Below are 23,367 nucleotides of genomic sequence, written 5' to 3' on the forward strand. Positions count from 1 at the left end.
CCTTTGAACTGTGAACCAAATGTTCTATGAAAAGCCCCAGCTGGTCGATCAAGCAGGTCTTGACACTCCAGCAGGATCAGCCACTGATGTCAACAAGGCGCCCACTGTGATGAAGGCTGGTCTGGGGGTGGGGAAGAGGAGAGCAGTAGGGATACGGAGGAGACAAAAGGAGGGTGCAGGTCTAAGTGTTAAGTACATCGGTTTGTGAAAGAGTAGGCCTCTTTGAAGTTAATCAGGTCCTTGGGCCTAGGCCATACTATCAGGGGCAAAACAACACCTCTTCACACCTAAGGTCTTTTGTCCTGGAAGGCAAGTTCACACCGCACTCATGCCTATTTAAATGCTAATTACTGGCTGCAGCAGCAACAGAAAACTGCAGATTTAGCTTCCAGGGACATCAGGCAGGGCAAAGGTTACTTCTTAAAAAACATATTTTCAAAATATTTATTATGAATCCAACTTCACCTGTGAATGGGGTGTGTAATGAATAATTCAAAAAATTAAATGTAGAACTGTTCCATAGGTGGCGGAGAGATCATTTATTAAACTTACTTTTGTAGCCAAAAGCTATTCTATGGGTACTCCAACCCTGCTACAGTAAAAGTAGGTTTTAGGTCGTTTTTACAGTAAGGACATATTTAACACCACTGAATCTTTACTTGTCCAACTTTTAAATAAATTGTGCCCTACCTTATGGGCATTAAGGCCTTCTTAGGGATGACTTATAAATATTTATTAATAAGGGTTAGGCCTGTTGATATATGTGGGAATCAGAGCGACCTGCCCTAGATGCCAGTTAGAGAATGTGGTTTTCCTTCACATGGTATGGGCATGCCTGGAGATTGCTGACTTTTGGCGGGAAGTGATCCAGTGTATATCAGAAGGGACAGCCTCTATTTTACCACAGGACCACTCATGCTGCTTACTTAATACTTGAGTGGTGACTAAGAAGATGAAGCAGCTATCTGTATTTCACAATTAGGCCTTCGTACTCGCTAGACACCTAATAGCAATGTCCTGGAAGGCGACTGTGGCCCCCTTTGTCTATGTGTGTCAGAAATATGTAGTCCACTGGGCATCAGCGGAGTTATCAGTATGTGCTGATTCCAGGGCTAGGAGATGAAACCTCTTGGGTCAATGGGAAGTTTATCTGGAATGGCTGAATAGATTACTCAACCCAGGGTTGCGGTGGTTAGCCGATATGTCATGAGCAGATACTTTGCAGTGGGAGTACAGCCCTTAACCCGGAACAGAATTCCAGCTAGAGGGGAGGCAGGAGTGCTGACCTGTCCTGGCAGGGAAATGAGCCCCTTGTGGGGCTGACTGTGACTGTATGAGGACAGGTGTCTGGGGTACATGTTGGTAGTGTTGGCAAACAGAACGCACACACTATATTATATTATATATATATATATATATATATATATATATATATATATATATATATATACACACACACACACACACCTGTCAAATGTGAGCAATACAGACGGGGACGAGCAGCAGGAGTTCGTTATGTTGTGCTATTTGACTGTTCAATTGTGAATGCATGATTTCTCATTCCACGGGTTGGGGACACCCAGGTATGATGCAGTGCTCCTACATGTTTTCTTTCTGCTTTTGTATGTTACTTGCCATGTTGTATGCCCGGAACACCTTTGCGAATTGTCAATGCTTCTGGTTACTACATGTACATAGCATCTGTTATGATAAACCAATAAATATATATTTTTTAAAGAGTTAGGCTGGTTAAAATGAGTTATTTTGACAGGTTGAATTTGCAGTGAACACCTGCACAACTAGGCTACTGGTGGCAGGCCTACAATCGTGAATCAATTTTCTCTTAAGATTATTGCACAATGGATGCTGCAGCCCAACTGTGTGGCATTTAACTTGCAGGCACTGGGTACACCTTTGTACCATACACTTGGGACTTTTAGGTAAGTTAACTATGATTATCAATTGGCTAAGAATGTCAATCTTCAAAGGAGGCACTTTATCACTGGTTAGCAGGGGTGAGGTGCATAAAGGTCAGTGCCCAGAAAAAATAGCGTTCAGCAAAAGGCAACAAAAATCCAGAGTAACCCTGCAGAAAGGACAAAATTTCCAACAAATCCCTTAACCTACAAAGATTGCTGAATAAGTTAGTACCTTAAAACAAAAAAAACCCACAAATTTTAAGGGAGAGGTGAACATTTTTGAGTTAAACAAACCCTTTACCTCCCTATTTTTGGATCTCTGCATGTTAAGGAAGGTCTGTCTAGAACCTCCTAGGTCCTTGACGTTGCCATTTGTAAACAGTCCAGAAGAAGGTACTCCAACAGTAAATAACTGGGCTTCCAGGATACCTGCTTTTATCTTTCTGTCCCTCCAGAATTTTGGTGTCAGACTGGTCATTATTTTTGTAAATTCGGCCATGTGGCCATGCATGTGGCTTACACATGCATGGTCTTTGATTGTGTCAAAAGATATACTATTAGAAAACTGAGCTGTCTCTGTAACCATACCGTCCCTGACGGTCTCTTCGTGTTGACACATGAGTATTGCAAGAGTCAAGAAAACTCTGGAATAACCTATTGCTATTTTTGTAGCAGCACAGAGGGCATCTTTTGATCTATTCATCTGGCACCGGTCCTTCTCGTATTTCTTTGCGTAAGTACAATGATGCCTGCTGGTGAACAGGCACTTCATAAATACAATGAATAAAGATGGAAAATATCTCTTCTTCACGCTCTATGCGTGCCACAACACTATAACATCTCGGTGCACCCACTAAATGATCTGCAACGCTTATGGGAGGAAACAAAATGTGATGGATTGAACACATGAATTAATCTGAGGCACTCATAATTTCTCCGGTCGCATTTCAGTCCATCAATTGTTTTCCACTTTAGGCAGATCCAAATCAAACCTTGTCTGGTACTCTCCTGATGAGAATAAAAGTAACCTGTGATCAATTCTAGCCTTGCTGCGCTTCCTCATTGAGGCGCTGCTACAGTCTTATGATAGACAAGTACAGGAGACACTTAGATCAGATCCTATATCTGGATTGGGCGCAAACCCAGGATTTGTGCATCTCGACTATGAGCTGGCACAATGGGATGACATGTTGGAGGGCGGTCGGAGCATCCCCTCCTAGCCTCCAACAGCCTGGCCTTCCATGGTGACAAATCAGTTTTCCCTACAAATTTCTCCTTTGCTCTGTGCTTAGGCCTGTGTGCTCAAACAGTGCACCCCCAGCCACCATTTTGTGCTCACAAGCCAGTGAGGCCAGCCCCCCTGCTTCCCCCCCCCAGCAACAGGGATTTTCTACATCAGAGGGTGCTTCTGTGAGCTGCTGTATTTACTGGTGCCTGTGCACTTCGTTTTTTGGCCAGCAGGGGGAGTAAAGCTTTATTCAAACAGTATTGTTAGATTTCGAGTTAGTGAAGCCTTTACCTGTTGAAGTCCAAAGTTGTGGATTGAGCCTGTCTGCCTCCTAGGAGATTCTGAACAGGAGCAAGCAGCTGCCCAGACCCCACCCCGAGGCCAGCAGCCCATTGGCTATTCAGCTACCAGACAGGTCTGAGCCCTCCTCTCACACCTGCCCAGGCCCCTTGAGGCCTTGCTGGGTGCACCCCAAATCACTCTCCTCCATCTTGTGAGTTGCAGCCTACATGTGCCCCAGATTGCAGATTGCAGTGAGCAGAGTCCAGGAAGTGGTAAGGAGACAGACTAGTGCTGTCTCTTCCCAAGACAAAAAGTCGTTTAAAAAACGATTTTTATTTTCTGTGTTTACTGTCTATGCCTGTGGCTGTTACAGTTAAAAATTGTAGTTTGAGCCTGCCTGTAATTGCATATTTTATCACCTGTGTTGTGTTTTAAATGTGTGGTTTTCCCTGTCCATGATTGCTTTCATTTAGTGTGTTGAATTGTGGGATTTGCAGTCCAACCTCTGTAGTTTGTCCCTCTCATTCCTTGGTGACAAATCTGTTTTCCCTCCAAATTTCTCCTTTGCTCTGTGCTTAGGCTTGTGTGCTCAAACAGTGCACCCCCAGCCACCATTTTGTGCTCACAAGCCAGTGAGGCCAGCCCCCCTGCTTCCCCCCCCCCCCAGCAACAGGGACTTTCTACATCAGAGGGTGCTTCTGTGAGCTGCTTAAACTGTATTTACTGGTGCCTGTGCACTTCGTTTTTTGGCCAGCAGGGGGGAGTAAAGCTTTATTCAAACAGTATTGTTAGATTTCGAGTTAGTGAAGCCTTTACCTGTTGAAGTCCAAAATTGTGGATTGAGCCTGTCTGTCTCCTAGGAGATTCTGAACAGGAGCAAGCAGCTTCCATCTCCCTGGCCAGCAAACCTTGTCTGAGGTTGCTGGGACCTTATATGGTGTGCTAGTGGTTGGCACATGTGTGCTCTGATTGGTGGTTGTATCTGGTGTTTCTATTGGGTTAGGGTTAATGTCCTCATTGGTTGAGTATTTGAGGCTTCTGATTGGTTTCTCGGTCTGTGATTCAATCATTGCTGGGTTGGGACTAGGCTAGGGTTAGGATTTCTATGAAAGTAGGGACTAGGGTTTCCTATGTTATTGGGAGTAGGGTGGGACTAGTGCTAGGGTTAGACCTTTAATTGGAAGTAGCTATTTAGGGCTCCTGGTGTGATTGGTTGTTGGACCAGTTGTTGGGGCTAAGAGTAGGGTTAGGCTTTCTATTGGAAGTAGAGACTAGGTCTACCTGTACCATTGGCTGCTTGGACTTGTGTTGGGACTAGTGGTAGGGCTAAGGCCTTTATTGGATGTTGAGATCAGGGATTTTTTAACTGATTGGGTCCTTGGACTAGGGCTAAGATTGGCTGTAAGGTCCTGGTCTCCTATTGGTTCTAGATGTTAGGGCTAGTGTTGTGATTGGAAAGTGTTAGGGCTAGGGTTCCCATTGGCTGAAGGGGTCACCTGACTACTAGCGCTACAAGAAAGGCCAGGCTCTGCCCGGGCGTCGAGGCTAAGGGGGAGAGGACAAGGGTAGTTGCCTGTTTGGGCCTGTTTGAGACTGGTCGGGACTAGGGCCAGAAATGCTGCCCTCTGACTCCTTCCCTCCAAAACTCCTTTTTACTCATCCAAAAGCCTCTTCCTACTGCTAAGACTTATACAAAATAAAAAAATCCTTCACTCTTTTATCCCTCCACTATCCTTTTTCAATCAAAATTAACAGACTAACATGTTCACTTCTCAAATTCCATATTCAACTATACTAATAACTGAATAACATATCTACTACTCAAATTACTTCATATTTATACTACACTAATTTTCAACACTAATCCTTTATGGGTTCCGGAGTGGCGTGCTACTCGCCAGAAAAGCGCTTCAACACCCATCAGGGGTAACAAGTGCTATATGAATGCAAATCTTTCTTACCCTTTTATCCATCCGCTATCCTTCTCACTCCAAGTAACAGACTAATATCCACCACTGAAATTACCTCATATTTCACCATATTAAATCACCACTAATCCTTTATAGGCTCCCTGAATAGCATGCGTCAACAAGCGTGCGATAAATAAATACAAACCTTTGTCCTACTCTATCCTTCTGCTATCATTCCAAATCCAAATAACTGACTAACCTATCTACCACTTAAAATGTACTTGCATGTTTCACTATACTAATTCAACACTAATCCTCTGTGGGTCCCGGAGTAGCGTGCTACCCGCCGAAAAAGCGCTTCGACGCCTCGTCAGGGGTAGTAAGCACTATATAAATGCAATTACAATACAATTACAATACAATGTATCCCAGCCAGCAGCCCATTTGACTCCCTGAACACCAATCAAATGGTAACCTCGAATCAGATTCTTTCAGAACAACACTTCAAATATTGACAAAAGAGCAACTGTCTTGTGTCACATGGAATTGAAATACAAAGCGTATCATACTCAATGAAAAGTGCTGTATGTCATATATTTTAGTTCACTGTTCTATGTCTTACGGTTTCAGCCAACCCATCACTGCAAGATGAGTAGCAATGAACACTACAAGAGCTTTTACCAGGTTGCTCTCAGTGTGGCTTTTAGCATATCCATACATAAAATTCAGCAAAGGCATTTTGATTAATGATAAAGAATAGGACACAGCACAGTGGAAATGTATTGAGAATACTGTATTTAGAACATCTCGATAGTGTACTATAAGCCACATATTAAATTAAAACACATGCCTGGTGATTATTGGAACGTGGCTATTTGAATGTGCACAGCAAACATTGGACATCGATGTTTTTTAGCACTTAGAATATTCCAGCATTTGCATTGTGACACGGTTCTCAGATATAAATGGACACTGTTTAATCAGGCAAGGAGAGTAGTAGAGGTGATCAGAATACAGTTGTTATGTTAGATGTCTTTTGTTTCTGGAATGTATACTCTGTATGCTCGCGAGGGCCTGGAGTGTGCATGGACAGGGGTATAGGGGACAGATTTGAATGAATCAAAGACTTGCCCTGTCAGGTAAATGACCTTGGTCCTGAAGGATCACGCAGTCTGTAACTGGTCGTATGAGTTTATGGGCTACTTGTGACCAGTGCTTCCTGTAAGGTGTGTGCACAATGACTTCCCCGAGCGCGCAATCTTGATTGTGTTGGGCACACACTTCTCCCATCTCACAAGAGATTGTTTGCAGTAGCTGCTTTTGAAACACAAGCAGTACAAAAAAAACTGTCATTTGTGTGTTGTAAGAACTCAGGGAACAGCGACTGCGAACCAGTGTGAAGGAGCATATCAGTGTGTAAGAGGAGAGCAACAGTTTAACCCCTTCACTGCGGGGGTAATTCCCCCACATAGCAGGGGGGCGGGGGGTTTAGCGCGACGCCGCAGTGTTCGTGATGAGACCAGCTCATCCTGAGTCACGGTGGAGCTGTGCTCATGACGAACTGGTCTCGTCACGACCCCGTCCACTGATTAATTCGCCCGCACAGGCGTGGACGTAATCGCGCCTGGGCGGAGCGGCGCCGTTATGACCAGACCAGCTCGTCATGAGCACAGCTCCACTGTGACTCATGACGAGCTGGTCTCCTCACGAGCACCGAAGGTGGTAATATATCGGAGGCAGTCCCCCCTTGGTCGCCCTCCCGGATCCCTCAACCTCAGACCACACCGGTTAACCTTTATGGAAGAATGGAGGCCATTAGTATGTGTGATACTTTCACGAAATCTTGACTATTTAACCAATTACACTTTACTGCTTTGGTTCTTGAGCCCATAGTTGCAGGAGGGAGGTGACCCCTGTGTAAGCAACAGCCACAATCCTAGTCAGGGTGAACCACAAAATTCACTAAATTAATGCTTAGCCTCTGGTAGCTTGGCACAAAGGCAGTCAGGCTTAAATTAGAGGCAATGTGTAAAATATTTATGCAGCACACAAACAGTAATAAAGTGAAAAAACACAACAAAAATTCAAAACCAATTTGGAAAACAGAGAAAAATGTAATTAAGTATCTGAGACCAAAACAACAACAATCGAATCAGTCGAATCGGAGTTATGATTTAAAAAAAATTTAAGTTAAATCTAGTGCCTAAAAAAATCACAGCGCCAACCGCGGACATCTGGTAATGCGAGACCAGGTAGTTTCAGAGGAGGGAGCATCGTAGTCAGAGAGCCACTTGAATGAAGTTGTTGTGACGATTTCTATGTTCGGACTTGGTCACTTTTTTGGAAGTCGAACATCGCTTTCGAGATTAGGCAGTTCCACGAGGCCTGATTCCTGTTTGGCTAAGGACACCTGAACAGGACTTGCTGCTGCGAACAACGTAACAAGAGGTGCCAAAAAGTCAGGCAGAACTGCAAGGCACCTGGGGGGGGGGGGGGTAGACAAGCAGGTTGGTCCTGGTCTTCCCTCTGTTCTCAGAGCAGTTTTTAGTCCAAAACTTTTTTAAGGCCCAAGGTTTGGATTGTGGCCATCAGGGAACCTTTAGTATCACCACCAAGAGTACAGAACTGGAGGCGCCACACTTGGAAGGTTAGGACTCACTCATGCTGGGCTCAGGTGCAAGTTCAAGATTGTGGGAGCCTTTTCTATCCCCGAGGCTCTGAACAGAAGGCCAGATAACTATCCCTTGGAGTCACTCTGGTAATCCTGGGTGCAGGAGATGAAGCAAGTTTCAAGCAGCAGGTCCGGCATCAGAGGATTTAAGGAAAGCTCCAGGCAGCAAAGTAGTGCTTCCAGGTGCAATAAAAGTGTCTTGTGGCATACACAGCATCTTACAGCAGCAGGCAGTCTTGAGAATCCTTCTGCAGGTTCAGAAAGTGAACTGAAGAGTGAGTCTGAGGGTCACCTTTTTATACAAGGTGCCTTCTTTGAAGTTGGGGACATTTCTAGAGAATACCCTTTGAAGTGTTTGACGTTTCCAAACTCCCCTGCTCTGGCTCCAAGCTGGCAGCATGAACAATGCAGGGGTGACCAGTCCTTTGTGTGAAAGCAGAGTATAGCCTATTTAGTTGCAGTAGCCCATCTCCCCCACTCCAATCCTGCTAGTTGATGGCCCATCCAGGCACACCTAATCCCTCTACACAGTGTTGATGCCTGGGACGAATTAACAAAGACCAACTGCCAACTACACCCAGTCATGTGAACCAGGATAGGCTGCAGGCACCAAATAGTTTAAGGTAGGAAAGCCAACTTTCTAAATGTGACATTTCCAAAATTGTAACTTAAAATCCGACTTTGCCATTAAAGAAGATTTTTATTTGTCAAATATCTTTTTATTGTTTTTGGTGATCATAATAAAGGCAGTGTCATCACAACAGCAACAACAGTTGCATGGAGAACATTCACAGAGTGCATTACAACATAGGCAACAGTGATTCCACATAGGTCCAGTAGGACAAATAAAAAGGAACATTGCATACATCTCAGTACACTATCATAGCAATATCAACAATGATTCACATTCATTCTGATTGACCATCATATCCAAAGGAAGTACTAGGGCCTGTATATGTGGCCACGTGGTGTCCCTGGGCATCCTCCAACACACCAAACCCATAATAACTCATCCAACCACCCCAGACCTTGCAGAATTTCCGGAGGCAGCCCCTACTTTCAAAAGTGACCTTTTCTGCTGGCATATAGATGTCCATCCTGGTTCTCATTCTTTGATAGTGGGAACTTTGGCCACCCCAATAGTTTGGCCAAATCAGCCTAGCAACCACTAGACCAAGGGCAATAAAGAGGAGTTGGGAACTAGGAGCGTCTACATCATTTAGGATGCCCAGAAGGACAAATTTGGGATCTGCTGGAGGGATATCTCCAGAACCGCATTAAGCTCCTCAATGGTTGCCGTCCAGTAGGCCTGGATGATGGGGCATCCCCATAATGTGTGTAGAAAGTTTTGCCTGGCACTCTGGCACCGCAGACATGTCAGGGTATCTGCCCTCCCTATTAGATGCAATCTGTTTCTGTCATAATATACCCTATACTGAATTTTATATTGGATGAGGCGTAGTCGAGCTTTAATGGCTACCTCCCTGAGGTGCATAAGGGCGCCTCCCAATTAATAGATCTTTAATTTCTCCTGTGTCCCTCTCACACTGCTCCCAAAGCCAACCAAGATTATCAGGCACATTATTGTTTAGTGTTTTATATGTGAGGGACACTGCTTTTCTTGTAAGCTTTTCCTGCAGCAGTCTCCTCATCTATGGTGCATATTCTAGTAATGATCTTTGCCACTTGTGTCAAGTTCAAAGGTACTCACTAGTTTCCTTCCACGAGCACTCAAAAAACACTTACCGAAATCCCAAATGATGAGAGTGAAAAGCATTACATCAGACAACACCTTGGTTGAAATAAGGATGGACGAAATGACGACTAGATTTCGTCAAAGAGGATATCCCAACCACATATTGGAATCAGCCAGAAGTCAAGTTGCAACACTTATTCGCCAAGAAAGTTTGTCGTCAACTAAGACAAAAGCATTAAGCAACCGGATGGTTGTAGTTTCTAAATTTTCTAATGTAAGCACTTCATTTAGGAACACAGTCCTCAAACATTGGCCAATGTTACAATTGGAAACAGATTTCAAAGACATGTTTAAGCCCCAACCACTATTTGCCTTCACCAGGGGGAAAAACTTGGGGAGAGGTTCTCAAACAAACTAAGATTATTGAGAAACAGTCAAAGGGAACGAGACCTTGTAACAATTGTAACAATTGCAACAAGGTTACCCATCCTATGAAAGGCCACGAAATAGCCTTAAAAGTTACAGCAACCTGCGACACAAGCAATGTGGTGTATCTATTGAAATGTCCATGCGGAAAGACTTACATCGGCAAGACTGAATGTAAAATTAAATTACGTCTCAATGAACACAAGTCTAATATTCGTACCAAAAATCAAAAATCTACTGTTGCAGTCCATTTTCAGGAAATGAATCACAATATCTCACAACTTAAATTTTTAATTCTGGAAGTCATCGAGAAAATTGAAGGAAGAGATAACAACAAACATTTACTCCAAAGAGAAAATTATTGGATTTATAAACTCAAATCCATGAAACCACGTGGTTTAAACGAACGGATCGAGTTTTCCTGTTATTTATAAACCTGTATGACACCCCATCTTGGGGCCACTAGTTCTGGACTGTTTACTTACTGTATTTACCAACAATGATCATTAACTATTTATTCATTTTTTTCTTTTAATTTCATTTAATTATTTTTTCCAACTGTTCGCCATAATATTTCTTCACGGTTTTACAATGCTGTTGTTTAAATGTATTTATGTAACCATTTATGTTTTTGACACCGCGCACGATCATTAGGCACAGAACCCAGTCCTCTGTCTATCACCACATTTCCGATCACATGATTGACACACACCGTTAGTTTTACGTAACCTCCCCAGATCAGTCAGTTTCACATACTGCAAGCCGAGTGTTTGAATTATCAGGAACCCGCGCGTCATCCTTACCTCCATAACAACATCTAAATGCAAGTAAACCCATATGCTTTAATGCGTTAAAAATCACTGAAGCTTTATGCGCCCATAAGTTTTCACCGCTAACAGTTAAGGTATTAGATCCTTTCTAACCACGACAATGCAATGCGTAACCACCCACCCAGCACCATTTGCTTAGTTAGTTGTTTCGGATTGAATTTCAACACGGCACGGTAATGTTTTAACAGCATGCTTTTACACCTTTTTTCGTGCAAAGGCCTGTATATGTTCACATTTACGTTGAAAGATAATATATTTATAAACACAACACGATCACCCCACCAAGTAAGATTATACAGCGAACAGTTTGTTTTTGTTTAGACCAATAAGAGGACATTATATGCATGCTTTATATGTCATTTTGTAGATACTCCCGGATGAAGGGCGAACGGCCCGAAATGCATTGGAGCTAAGGATTTAATTATTGATGTTGGACACAGGAGCTTGACGATTTAATCGTAGAAGTTGAAAATTTAAAGTTATACTCATCACGTTAGGTATGTGGATAAACATACTTTAATGTTCACAATGGATTAAAATTACCTTTGAACGTGACACAAGTGGCAAAGATCGTTTCTTTAAACTTTACAAGGAGGTAAACACCCCACTCTTCATGTGTGCCCTAAAGGGATGCTATCAATTGCCAATTGAGAGCACATTTTTTAATTTAATTCCTACTCGTCTCCTGGGTGGAAGACGACACCTTTAGGAGCACCAACTTTGAAAGAAAAACTTTCGTGTTTAACCAGGTTGAATGTAGCTGTGCACCGGTCAACTTTGCTTGCATATTCTAGTAGCTCAGCGCCCACTATCCCTTCCACCAACCAGGCATGTCGCAATTGCGCATATGTGATGAACTGGGATATGTGTATTCGGTACAGAATGTCGTTAGGGGTTAGAGCTTCCCTCCTTCAATGATATCCCCAGCCGTGGAGATTCCCAGAGAATCCCAGGCCAGACGCCTTGCAGCTTACCAATCTCTCTGAGCCATGTCCCTCTCCAAAGTGAAATTTCTTTGGCGAGTGTGCCAGCCCACTCAATTGATATCATCTCCCACTCCCAAAGTTCCAGGGTAGGTAATTGAATCACAGGAAGTAGCCTGCACATATCTTTACCACCATAGAGATAGTGCAGGTGAGTGCAAAATTCCAGTGTCTCCCCTGCACTGTAAAGTCTTTGGTGCTACCCTGGGGTGCCCACCCTGCCATAGCACTGATCGTACCTATCCAGCAATGTCTGTGAACACTGTCCAAGTGAGTGGGTGGTACGTATTTTGGAAGGCATAGAGAAGTTGGGGCAGGGTAATCATTTAAAAAATGTGCGCCGAACTTAATAACTAGAGAAGGTCTTTCCCGCCGCTCTGCATCTCCCCAAAAATTAGATATTACCTTCCCAATGTTGCAGTGGGGACACTCCTCCCTAAACTGTGTCATAAAGATACGGAGCTATTTAAAGCCCTTAGTAGTCAGTTTCAACTTCCCTGGAAGGGGAGGCCAATCTTATAAGACCAGTGCAGTACAGAGTGAACATATTCCTATTAATCTTATATCCCGAGTGTCTCCCATATTCCTCGGGGGTGTAGAAGAGGACGGGGATAGGTGTCATAAGTTCCATTTCGTATAAAACAATACCATTGGCAAAGAGGGAAATCTTCTCCTCTACATCATCATTGTGAGTAATTCGGAAACCCCTGATTGTGTTCGATTGGCGCATGCCAAGGATTCCACAGTAAGCACAAAAGGGAGAGGGGATAGGGGAGAAACCTGCCTGGTCCCTTGTCCACTCGCGAATTCTGAGGACAACCTCCCATTCACTTGACCACTGCTATCCTTTCAATATAATAGCGCTATCCATTTCCGAAATTTCAGCCCAAATTCAAATTTGATTAGTGAACAATCCAGAAAAGGCCAATGCACCGCATCAAATGCCTTTTCTGCGTCTAATGACAGAAAAACATGTGGAACCATGCAGTCCTCGATCTTCATCAGCCAGTTACGTATTCAATGGAGATTCGGCGGGTAGCACGACCTGGCATGAACCCGGACTGGTCATTGTGAATCAGTGATGTGATGGCCTACGATAAACTGGTCGCAAGTATTGTGGCTAGAATTTTTACGTCAGTGTTTAATAATGAAATGGGACGTTATGAATCGCACCCGTCTTTGGGTTTGCCATCTTTATGTAAGACCATGATCGTGGCTGTTCGGAGGGATAGTGAAAGAGTACAGGCCTTGCCAGCATCTTAGTAAAGAATTAATAAGTGTGGTCAAAGTAAATCTATGCGTTTATAAAAACCTGGCGGGTATGCCATAGGTGCCTGAGGTTTTACCCGGTCTTAGCTTAGAGATCGCCTCCTGTACTTCCGTCAATGTTAGGTCACCTTCCAGCCCCTCTACCTCTTCTTCTCCTAGCACTGGGGTCCCATTGGCAGCCAGATAGTTGTCTATATCTGAGGAACAGCTAAGTGGACGCGCATCATAAAATGATCTGTAGCAGTCCGCAAACACCTGAGTAATTTGTACGTCTGTGTTGTGAGTGGTCTCCGTCCATCAATAAGACCCTGTACCCATCTGACTTCCACTTCATTTTTGCTAAGCCAGGCAAGGAGCTTCCCCGCCTTGTCCTGGACCTCATAGAGTTGGTGTAGCGTCGCCAGTCTCTGCTTTTTGTCGCTGTTTTGCACCAGGTCATGGTACTTTAGTTGAAGGGCCGGGAGACCAAGGGATCCAACCTGCTAATGGACCGTTCCTCTAAGTGGAGGATTTGACGCTCTAGTTGTTCGAACCTCACAAACCCACTCTACTTTTTCCGGGATATTAAATTTCGAGCCTTGTTGCACAGCACTGTTTTATAGGCCTCCTACAGTGTAGCCACAGAGGTGACACTGTCTTTATTGTCTAAGAAGAAAAGTTCAGTGTCAGCCCAAAGACCCCTTATTACCTCCCCATCTTGCAGGGCCCAGGCAATAAGTCTCCACCTCATGCTTGGACAGTTAGGACATGGTCCTATTCGCACCAGGAGCTCGGAATGATCAGACAGGCCCATGCCTCAGTAGTCGGCCTGCCCTATTTCACCCACCTCACCATTAGACACAAATATGTAGTCCACTCAGGAGTACCCATTGTGGGCCCCTGAAAAGTAGGTGTACGTCTATTGTGCAGATGCTGGCAGCGCCATACTTCAGTTAGCCCCAACGTGCTAGGGAAGCAGGCCAGCAGGATAGTGTGTGTAGGACCTCCATGTGTCTCAGATCGATCAAGTGGCGTGTACACTATATCATTGAAACTCCCTCCTACAACATGAGGGGATGAGGGCATCTCTAAAATGTCCACCACATTCGTCAGCAGAGGTGGTGCATACACACATACCAAGGAGACCTCCTGTCTGCCCTACACCCCCCTAACCTTTACGTATCGACCCAAGGGGTCAGTCCATCTGCATGTCCCTTCAAAACTGGAGGAATTTTTAACCAATATTGCCATTCCCTGAGACCCGGAAGTATAGCCCGCATGGGCCAGGGTGCTGTAGACTCCCTGCCCAAGAAATCTACACTGAAGACCTTCTAGGTGCGTCTCCTGAAGCATTACCATGTCAGGTTATATTTGTTTAATATATTGTGCCATCAGCCTCCGCTTGATCTCATCCCCTTGTCCATTGGCATTCCATGTCAGTACCGTAAAGGTAGAGGTCGCAGCTGAAGTCGTCATAGCCATGGTGTATTCTTGGGAATTGTCTTAACTATGTAGAGAAAGCTCATGTAGCTCACTTGGTGCCTTGTGTGTGTATGTGTGTCCTCCAAAAACCTATGTGAACAACAAATATAAAAGAACAATTGAACTCCCCCCCTTCCTAACCAACCTGCCTCTCCACCCCCACAACCTCCCTGCAACACTTAACCGCTCCATTATAGAACAACTGAATGCAAGAGTAGAAGGAGAGATCTGTAGGCCAGCCCCTAGTACTACTTAGTGCCCAAACATAGTATCACTTAAAACATTAGACCAAACACAAAGAAAAAAGCTAATGGGTGGCAAGCCACAGAAGTCAAAGAGGGACTGAGAATAGTCTCAATACGAATATAATCACCCATGGAGTGTCTGGGTATCTGTGTGTCCATTTCTCTGGTCACCAGCTTACTGATTCCATTTCAGGGGTCTGGTTGTTCTGGATCTCAAATTTGTGCCTGTGGCGGCTGCTGCCGTGGCTCTACATCTTGCGTCAACACTGAAATTTAGCTGCAAGGGTATGCAGACTCTCAGCCCCAAAGACAGTTCATCCTCTACTGACCCTGATGGGAAAGCCCGCTGTAAAGCAGAGTCCATGGCCCTTTTTGAAGATTGATAATGTTCGCCTTCCCTGTGTGTGGAAAGCCTCCTTCCCCGCCCTGTTCTCCTCAGTAAGGAATTCTCTTGCCCCCGTGTTAGAAATTGCAGCCTTCTCTCCATTTCTGCTGCCGACTGTCCTCGGGTCTGGCACCCAGGCTCTGGGACAGTCATTGCTTGGATTATCGTGCCTTCTGCGAGGGCAAGATTGGCTGCTACTCTATCCAAGCCCTGGTTTCCTCCGGTGATTGAAAAAAGAGGGCCTTTTCTTGATAAAGAACCTTTAGCTGTGCTGGAAACAACAACATGTATTGCAGTTGGAGGGCTCTTAGTTTCACTTTCACAGAGTCAAACGACCGTCACTGGTGTTGGACCTCACCACTATAGTCAGGAAACACCATCATTTCGAAGTTTTCGCACCTGACCTCCCCTTTGCGATGTACCTCCTGGAGGATCATAACCAAATCCAGGAAGTTAAGGAACTTTGCTATGAAGGGCCGTGGTGAGGCATCCTATGTGCCCATTCTATTATAAAGCAAGCAGAAATTTGGTCGGACGATAGTGAGGCATACAGCCAGTTTGCCAAGACCATAGGCACACTGGCGTCTTCTGCGCCTTCCGGAAAGTCAACGATGCGCTTGATTTTTTGCATCTTCCAAACGCCATATTACATCCTTACTGCTGCAACAGAGCTCTTCCACCCCTTTTCAGAAGTCTTGTACTGTGTCCTCCTCCTCAGAGAGTCGAGTCTCAGTAACTTTTTTCAAGACATTGCATAGGTCCTGGCGCAACAGGGACTCCTCCGAGCATACCTCCCTTATCTTACCCTCCAGCACCTCTCTCGGTGATTGGATCAATTACAATAGTGCAGCATTACTCGACAGAGGCTCTAGACCCTCCTCCCACTCTACAGGAGGGCACATAATTTTTGTATAGCGGTCCATCTTTCTTTGGCGAGGGAGTTTGGTGTCTTTATCTTTCGCCATGACATTGGGCGATCAGCAGGCATGCTAGTTTCAGGACGAGGATCCAGTAACCTTCTGCAAGCTAACACAAGTACGTCTGGGGGAGGGGATTTGGGGGGAAAGAGGGGGCGAGAGCGGAGAAGCCAACAGGGCCCAGCTGGGAGGGAGGATAAAACAGCTCCCTGGACCCTTGATTGAGCTGCATCCCGTGTTTCTGACACTGTGTACTACGCTGCGCAATTACTGGGCACTATGCATTGCAACGGTCCAGACCACTACACATGCCTTCCACTGTCCCCCACCACAGTGCACATGACTCAGACCATCTAGGGGAGCAAGTAAATATCCTCCTGGCAGCTCAAGATACGGGCCGCCTCTATACAACACCTACCGCCGTATTTGGTGGTGGCACACAGTAGTCCAGCCCAGGAACTCCTTTCTAGTGCATGCTGGCACCGCAGTTCGACTTCTCCTTCCTCCCACCTCAAAAGGCCTCGTCTGCGCAACCAATGTTGCCCTTGCAGCTCCCAGCACACTAGAGCCCCTTGCTACCAGTTGGGCGGGGGGAGGGGAGGGTTGGGGGCAGAGGCTCAGCACCATGGGACCAGGTGTTCTTCAAAGGCTGTCCCGTTGATTCATCACCACAGGGCCACCCACTGTAAAGGATGGTGTGGAACGCCAGCAGTCAGGCCTAGGATACAGTCAGCCGGTGCGTGTCGCCATTTTGCCAGCGGCCAGGATTTTGTTTCGCCAAATTCAAATTTCCGGCAGGATCCAGGGACAGAAATCACCAAATAGCAACTCGATGGTGTGACGCTTGCATTTAGATCGCCATGGCTGTAGTGAATGTAACCTACTATGGCAGGATTTTTGTTGATTTCCTTTATCTCAGGCCGGAGCTCATGGAGAGTGCGACTATTTGGCCATGTAGTTGGCCACGCCCCTCATTAAAGAGGATTTTTAATTACAATTTCTCAAACACTAAATATGAAATGTTAACCTGTTTCCAATCAAAAGATAGCACTTATTAAATGTAATAAGGGAACCAATCTAATCCTATGGGAGAAGTAGGACTCAGAGTAGTGAAAAATTAGTTGAAAGGGTTTTCACTGTCAGGACATGTAAAACTTAAAAGTACATGTCCAATAAAATGCACCCTGCCCTACAGGCTACGTAGGACCTACCTGAGGAGTGACTTATATACCATAGAAGGGGAGTTTAAGATTTGGTAAGGGGGCTATATTGCAAAATCAAATTTGCAGTTCTAGGAGGGTAAAGGCAAAATGTTTGGAGTAACCCTGCAGAGAGGACCAGGTCCAACAACAGCAAAATGTAAAATCCCAGAATACATGTTAAAAGGAAGGTCATTACTGACTTAAAGAAAGATATGCTATGAAGAGTGCAGAAAAGCAGTGGCGAGGATGTTGGCAGGATTTAACCACCCCTACAATGTCATAATATTCAGTAAGGAGTAGGTGAATGGCCCCTGACTGTGTTTAGGAATCTATTATTAAAGCATTTGAATATAACTTATGTTTCAAATTCATTAATAGTCCTGTAAACCAGGGAGAGTCCTGACAGAATTAGTGTGACAGCAAAATAAGATCAGAGTGTGAGTTAGAGTCCAATGGGCAAACTTTCCATGCTTATAACAGTCTAATATAAGTCTGCTGGATCCACTGCCAATGGGAAGACACTACATATTCTGCATTACTTCTCCTTTGAATTAAATGTGTCCTTTATATTAATTACTAATAAAGCACTATTTGAAAAGGTTTGGGAAAAATGAAAAACACCACTGAAATCCACAAAAAAAGTCTAGTCATGGATTAACGTGGCTCAGCTTACTGATTTAGGGATAAAATCTTAACAGTTTTTGGAATTGCAAAGCAAGACACTTTAAATACCATGGGCCCAAATGGAAGCTATTTATGGATCATTGTGAAGCTTTAGAAAGATTCATGTGGAGCAGATGTGGTTTAGTGGCTAGGGCACCCCAACTGACCAACCTGTGTGATTCTGGGCAAAGCATTTGAATTGATGTGTCTTAAAGTTTGGCAATGTATACCCTGTGATGTGTCACCAGTGCTGTATTAAACTTAGCTAGTCAAGAGATTTATAAAAACTGAAATAGGAAGATAATGTAATATTAGCTTCTGATGCCTTGTTATACGGTCACTCCGGAAAAGCAAGTCAAAAGCTACTGAAGACATAATATAAGGTTGCAAACAATAAAGAGTATTATGGACCAAGATCTTAATGTAACCGGTTACTGCATGCCTAAAACGCACCTAGTACAGAAAAACAATGGTTTACTACAAAACTATTTAAATAATAAATACAGCAATAAATGGATGTATTATTCACCCAACACAAACAAAACAATCTTTAGAACATAATTTCCAGCAACCACAATGAAACAGGGTTGGGTATATCTATTGGCGTGTGTGCTAAAGCTGCAAGGTGGGTGATTAGACATAGAAACAAAATGGGGAAAACCGGGGGAGCTGGGAGGTGGGGGGGTACCAGGTGGAGAGGTGGTGTTACACTGAGGCAAGATGCTTCGGAGGTGAGGGGTGGGGCGGATAGAAGTCTTAGAAGAGTTAAAGGGTACTCACCTCATGACGCATGGCTCAATGGTGTTGGCCACAGCAATGATTATTATTATTATTATTTAAAATCTTATATAGCGCGCAGTTACCCTTGGGCATCCCAGCGCTTTTCCAGACAAGATCAGATGTTACTGGGGGACAGAATTAACGCACTAAACGGGGAACAAAAAGGTTTTAAGACCTTTGCGGAAACACAGTGTGCAAGACTCGGCGCGTAGTTTTAGAGGAAGCGAGTTCCAAATCTGTGCTGTATTAAATGAAAATCTTCTCCCACCCGTGCGGGCCTTTTTGACTCTCGGGACTAGCAAGAGATGTTTCCGATCAGATCGAAGCGTTCTGCTTGCTTTGTATGGAATAACTAGGTTTTTTAAAATAAGGGGACCTTTCCCTGAGAGGATTTTATGGGCCGTGCAAAGTGCCTTAAAGGTCACTCTCTCCCGTACTGGGAGCCAATGCAGCGCCTTTAATGCCGGTTTCGCTGATTGCGTCCTCGGGATATCCATAAGCAGCCTTGCCGCTGCATTTTGGACCTGCTGAAGGGTCTTGAAGGTGGATTCAGGGGCGCCCAAAAAAATGGCGTTACTATAATCGAGTCTAGATGTTATAAGACCTTGAATCAACAGCTTCCTCGATGTTAACGGTAGGAGAGGGAAAATTTTTCGAGCCGACCGAAGCAGGGCATAGCACACTCCTGCAGTTTTCTTGGCTTGGGTGCGAAATGACAAGTCTGGTTCTAGCCAGACTCCCAGGCTCTTAATTACTTCTTTGGGGGCTGGGAAAACACCCATACATCTCGGCCAGTAAATCGAAGGGAAAAGGGGAGTTTTGCTCCCCAGCAGCAATATTTCCGTCTTCGAACCGTTCAGCTTAAGGGAGGATTCTTCCATCCAAATATGAACATCCGACAGGCAGGAGTTCAAAGTGTCCGGGTTGTCGGCCAGATGGGATAAAGAAACCACCAGCTGCGTATCGTCAGCATAGCTGACGATTTTGATGTCATATGGGGAAACTACATCCTCCAGGGGGGCCATGTAAACATTAAATAATGTAGGGCTCAAAGAAGAGCCCTGTGGCACTCCACACTGGAGGGGAATTGACTTGGAACTCTCACAGCCATCCCGAACCTGGTAAGATCGTCCGGAAAGAAAAGATCTCAGCCACTGCAGGGCCACCCCTTATTAAGTAAGGAACAAGTGGAAAAAGTATTGTCAAAAATACATGGAAGATAAGAGGGAGAATTCCGCTAGTGAACACACATGCTACACTCACGGATTGGAGAGTAGAGCAAGGGAAATGGGTGGGCATAGATGCAGAAAGGTTAGTATTAAATCCAAGAGTAGATGGAAGTGTTAAAATTAGGAGGATGTGCTTTACCTCGGGTGTGGACAAAATTGGGGGGGGGGGATAATTTCCTGGTAGGGTTCCTGAGTTCAGGGCATCAATAGTGTCCACAAAAGGGGCGAAGGAGGAGTGAACTGAATTATGATATCCCTAACCTGTGGTAGACAAGTTGCCTCCTTAGGTGTAAATGAGGCAGACCAGGTTGAGTTAAAAGGTCTACAACGAATGAAACTCAAGGGATTTCCCATGAAAAGAGTAAATCACCATGGAATCCCGGGTGTGAGCACTGCAAAGGCACCCCAGACCATGAGCGGAGCGCACAATAAATGAACAAAATAAATAATCAGGTGATAAGGACAGTCAAAATAATTAAAGAAAAATGCCTTACCTTTGGTGATAAATAAAGTTTGTAGTAGTACAACTGAAACAGGAGAAACAGTGAACTTGCCAAGGTCAGCAGGGCCAAAACCACGTTCTGGTTGAGTCTCAGCATTAGCTCTTAGGGTTCATTGGTGTAGGAGTAAACAGTAATGCCAATTCATATTTTCAGCTTTCTGGACTAGAATGTGGATTCTACAAAATAACAAGTAAACATGTTTTTGATAAATCACGAGGGAAAAAAACAGCACAGATTGTCTAAAATCGTAACCTACGTAGTGAGGACCCTGCACAAAGAAAGGAAAACATAAGTCTTTGACTTTTCCATCACATATTAAACTAAATGTCTTTTGTCAGAACATTGAAATTTGTAATCACAGCAAGAAGATTCTACTTTGACATGAGAGTCTGTGTTTCCATGCTCAGGTAGGAGAACTTGAGCTAGAAAACAAAATTTCACAGGAATATTAGAGATCCAAAGGCTCCTTTTGACCTCAAATAAACCAATTACTTGGAATATGACACTCTGCTGACAAAGAGCCTACCTAGCACCAGGCACAACTTTATCTAGGTACCAAGGAGTTATTTCTACCTCTCCAAAGTTGTACATGTACTCAAGCACTCTTTTAGCTGAATCAACTCCAAACGTACTTTTTATTTCTGGCACTAGTATGCTGCATGATTTCAGTAAGTGATTGTATGGTCTTTCTTGACAATTATGTAATCATCACTTCAGAGGGACTTTGGCTCCACCCACATTTTGGGAGCCAGAGGTACGTGTTTTGATTGGGCATAAGTTGTGTGCTTCCACAAAAAAAAGTGCTTGCCCTCTAGCAGCTGTGATCATTTTGGTTATTTATCCAGCTACCTAAGCTTGAAATTTCAGGGACACACACACACAACATTGGAATGCAATCAAAGTGCATTCGATAACTAGATAATTTATGTTGTTTTTCTCTGGAAGCATCACAGGTGGGAGGAGGACAGTTGTTAACCTACATGGGTTATTAGGTCTGGCTTCACAGTGCTACTGTCACATGATTTTTTAACCTACACCAGTATTATTCTACAGTTCTTTGATTCCACACTAATATGTATCTATTACCATGTTACCTACTTGTAATGCTTCACGTTACCATACAACATTCCTTTAAAGCCAGGCCTATTGGCATTGCCAATGCTTGTCACATTACATTACAACATTCCTTTAAAGCCAGACCTATTGGCATTGCCAATGCTTGTTTTCTATGTCCTGCTTCACTTATGACTAACTTTCTCTAGTCTACTCTATTTGACATCTGAACACGTAGGAAAGCTTGTTACCCCGCAAACCATGCATCATTTCCTCACCAATGTCACTCAAATCACAACCCTTGTTGCCTCCCCTGTGTTTCCCGTTGCTGCTTCTCTGGTCACTTTCTGCTTCCCTGCCGTTTGAATCTTAAACTCCTCTATTCTTATCCATCTTCACACGTATGTGCTCCACCTTTCTCCCTTCTCTATCTGGACCGTTCTCGCTCCATTTCCCATCCCTGCCCTTGTACATGAGGTTATGTGTTATACTGTACGCCACTTCCTCGGCCACTGCATGGGCACAAGAGATAACCCAATTACAGACTGTCCCAACAGAGGTTGCACGTATAGCTTTAGGCAAAACCAATGTACATCTGGACAGCTAGCAGCTGTCAGAAATAACCGTTTGTCAGCGCCATGCAAACCGGCCTCCGAAGCCAACAGGTGCTCTACAAAGAATGATAGATAAACCAATGGTGAGGGTTGCCATGCAGGTGCAGAGAAATGAGGAAAAAAGTTTCAAATCAGACTGGTGTAAGGGTCAGAGGGAGTGACGAAAGGAAAGGCGAGCGAGCGGACAGCAATGGAAAATAACTAACGCCTAGCAAATAAGAAAAGGAACAAGCATTTGCATTGTTCCTTTTCTTATTTGCTAGGCGTTAGTTAGAGCTATTGGCGTTGCTCATTACATTATTTTTGTTTTTAAAAACATAAATAAATGGCATTGCCATTTACAATGCCAATAGCTTAATCTCTCGCAAATGCGAGACCTATTGCATTTGCACCCACACACACACACACAGAGCCACACACACCCACACACAGACACACACACACACAGAGCCACACGCACACACACAGAGACACACACAGAGACACACACATAGTCTGAAAGGGAAAACTTGAACTTTAAAAACTATAGGGGGTGTGGCTAGCGGCCGAGGGAAATGGTCGCTTGCTGAAGCGGCTCCACAGCCCTCGCCATGAAATCCGCCAAAAACACTAGAGATTTCCTCCAAACATCAGGGATCGTCTCTTATACCGGTCCCCATCTGCCGCAACCACACAAAAGAATCCAGAGAGCACCTCTGACACCCCCAACCAGACAGACCCACGCACAAAATGCAGAGCAGGAAAGCGACAACAGCCCTGCCAGAACATAACAACCCCTCGAAACACAGAGTTAGGTGCGCATATCAAAGCCGAAGCGAAGAGAAAGCAGCCAAGACACAGCAGCCCCAAGAATAGGGGGCGCAAACACGTAGGGTGAAACCGAAAACAAGCAAATGTGCCCCAAAGCCCTTCGGCACCCCACCCATCCCCGCCATTAGAAGCCCAAAAAGTGCCATATGGCCATGGGCGGTACAAACACCCACCAGACACGCACCAAGGATGGAGGAACAGGCACAGGGGGCAGTTTACCAAACGCCATTGAGGAGAAAAGAGGGCACCCGCTACAACACCGACGAGTGACGGTTAGAACAGGTCCACAGG

General features: G+C 44.6%; 1 protein-coding gene across 4 annotated transcripts in view; it reads right to left on the bottom strand.

The window, feature by feature from the left end:
• Nucleotides 1-23,367, bottom strand: part of FKTN (fukutin) — a 111,333-nt gene that overhangs the window by 70,055 nt on the left and 17,911 nt on the right. For all 4 annotated transcript variants that reach the window (XM_078676669.1, XM_078676670.1, XM_078676667.1 and 1 more), the window contains exon 2: nucleotides 20,591-20,775. In XM_078676669.1, the coding sequence (XP_078532795.1) occupies nucleotides 20,591-20,695 (105 nt within the window). In that variant the 5' untranslated portion in view covers nucleotides 20,696-20,775. The remainder of the gene's footprint in view (nucleotides 1-20,590; nucleotides 20,776-23,367) is intronic.

The sequence above is a fragment of the Lissotriton helveticus genome, chromosome 2_1, assembly GCF_964261635.1.
Source record: "Lissotriton helveticus chromosome 2_1, aLisHel1.1, whole genome shotgun sequence".
NCBI classification, from domain to species: domain Eukaryota; kingdom Metazoa; phylum Chordata; class Amphibia; order Caudata; family Salamandridae; genus Lissotriton; species Lissotriton helveticus.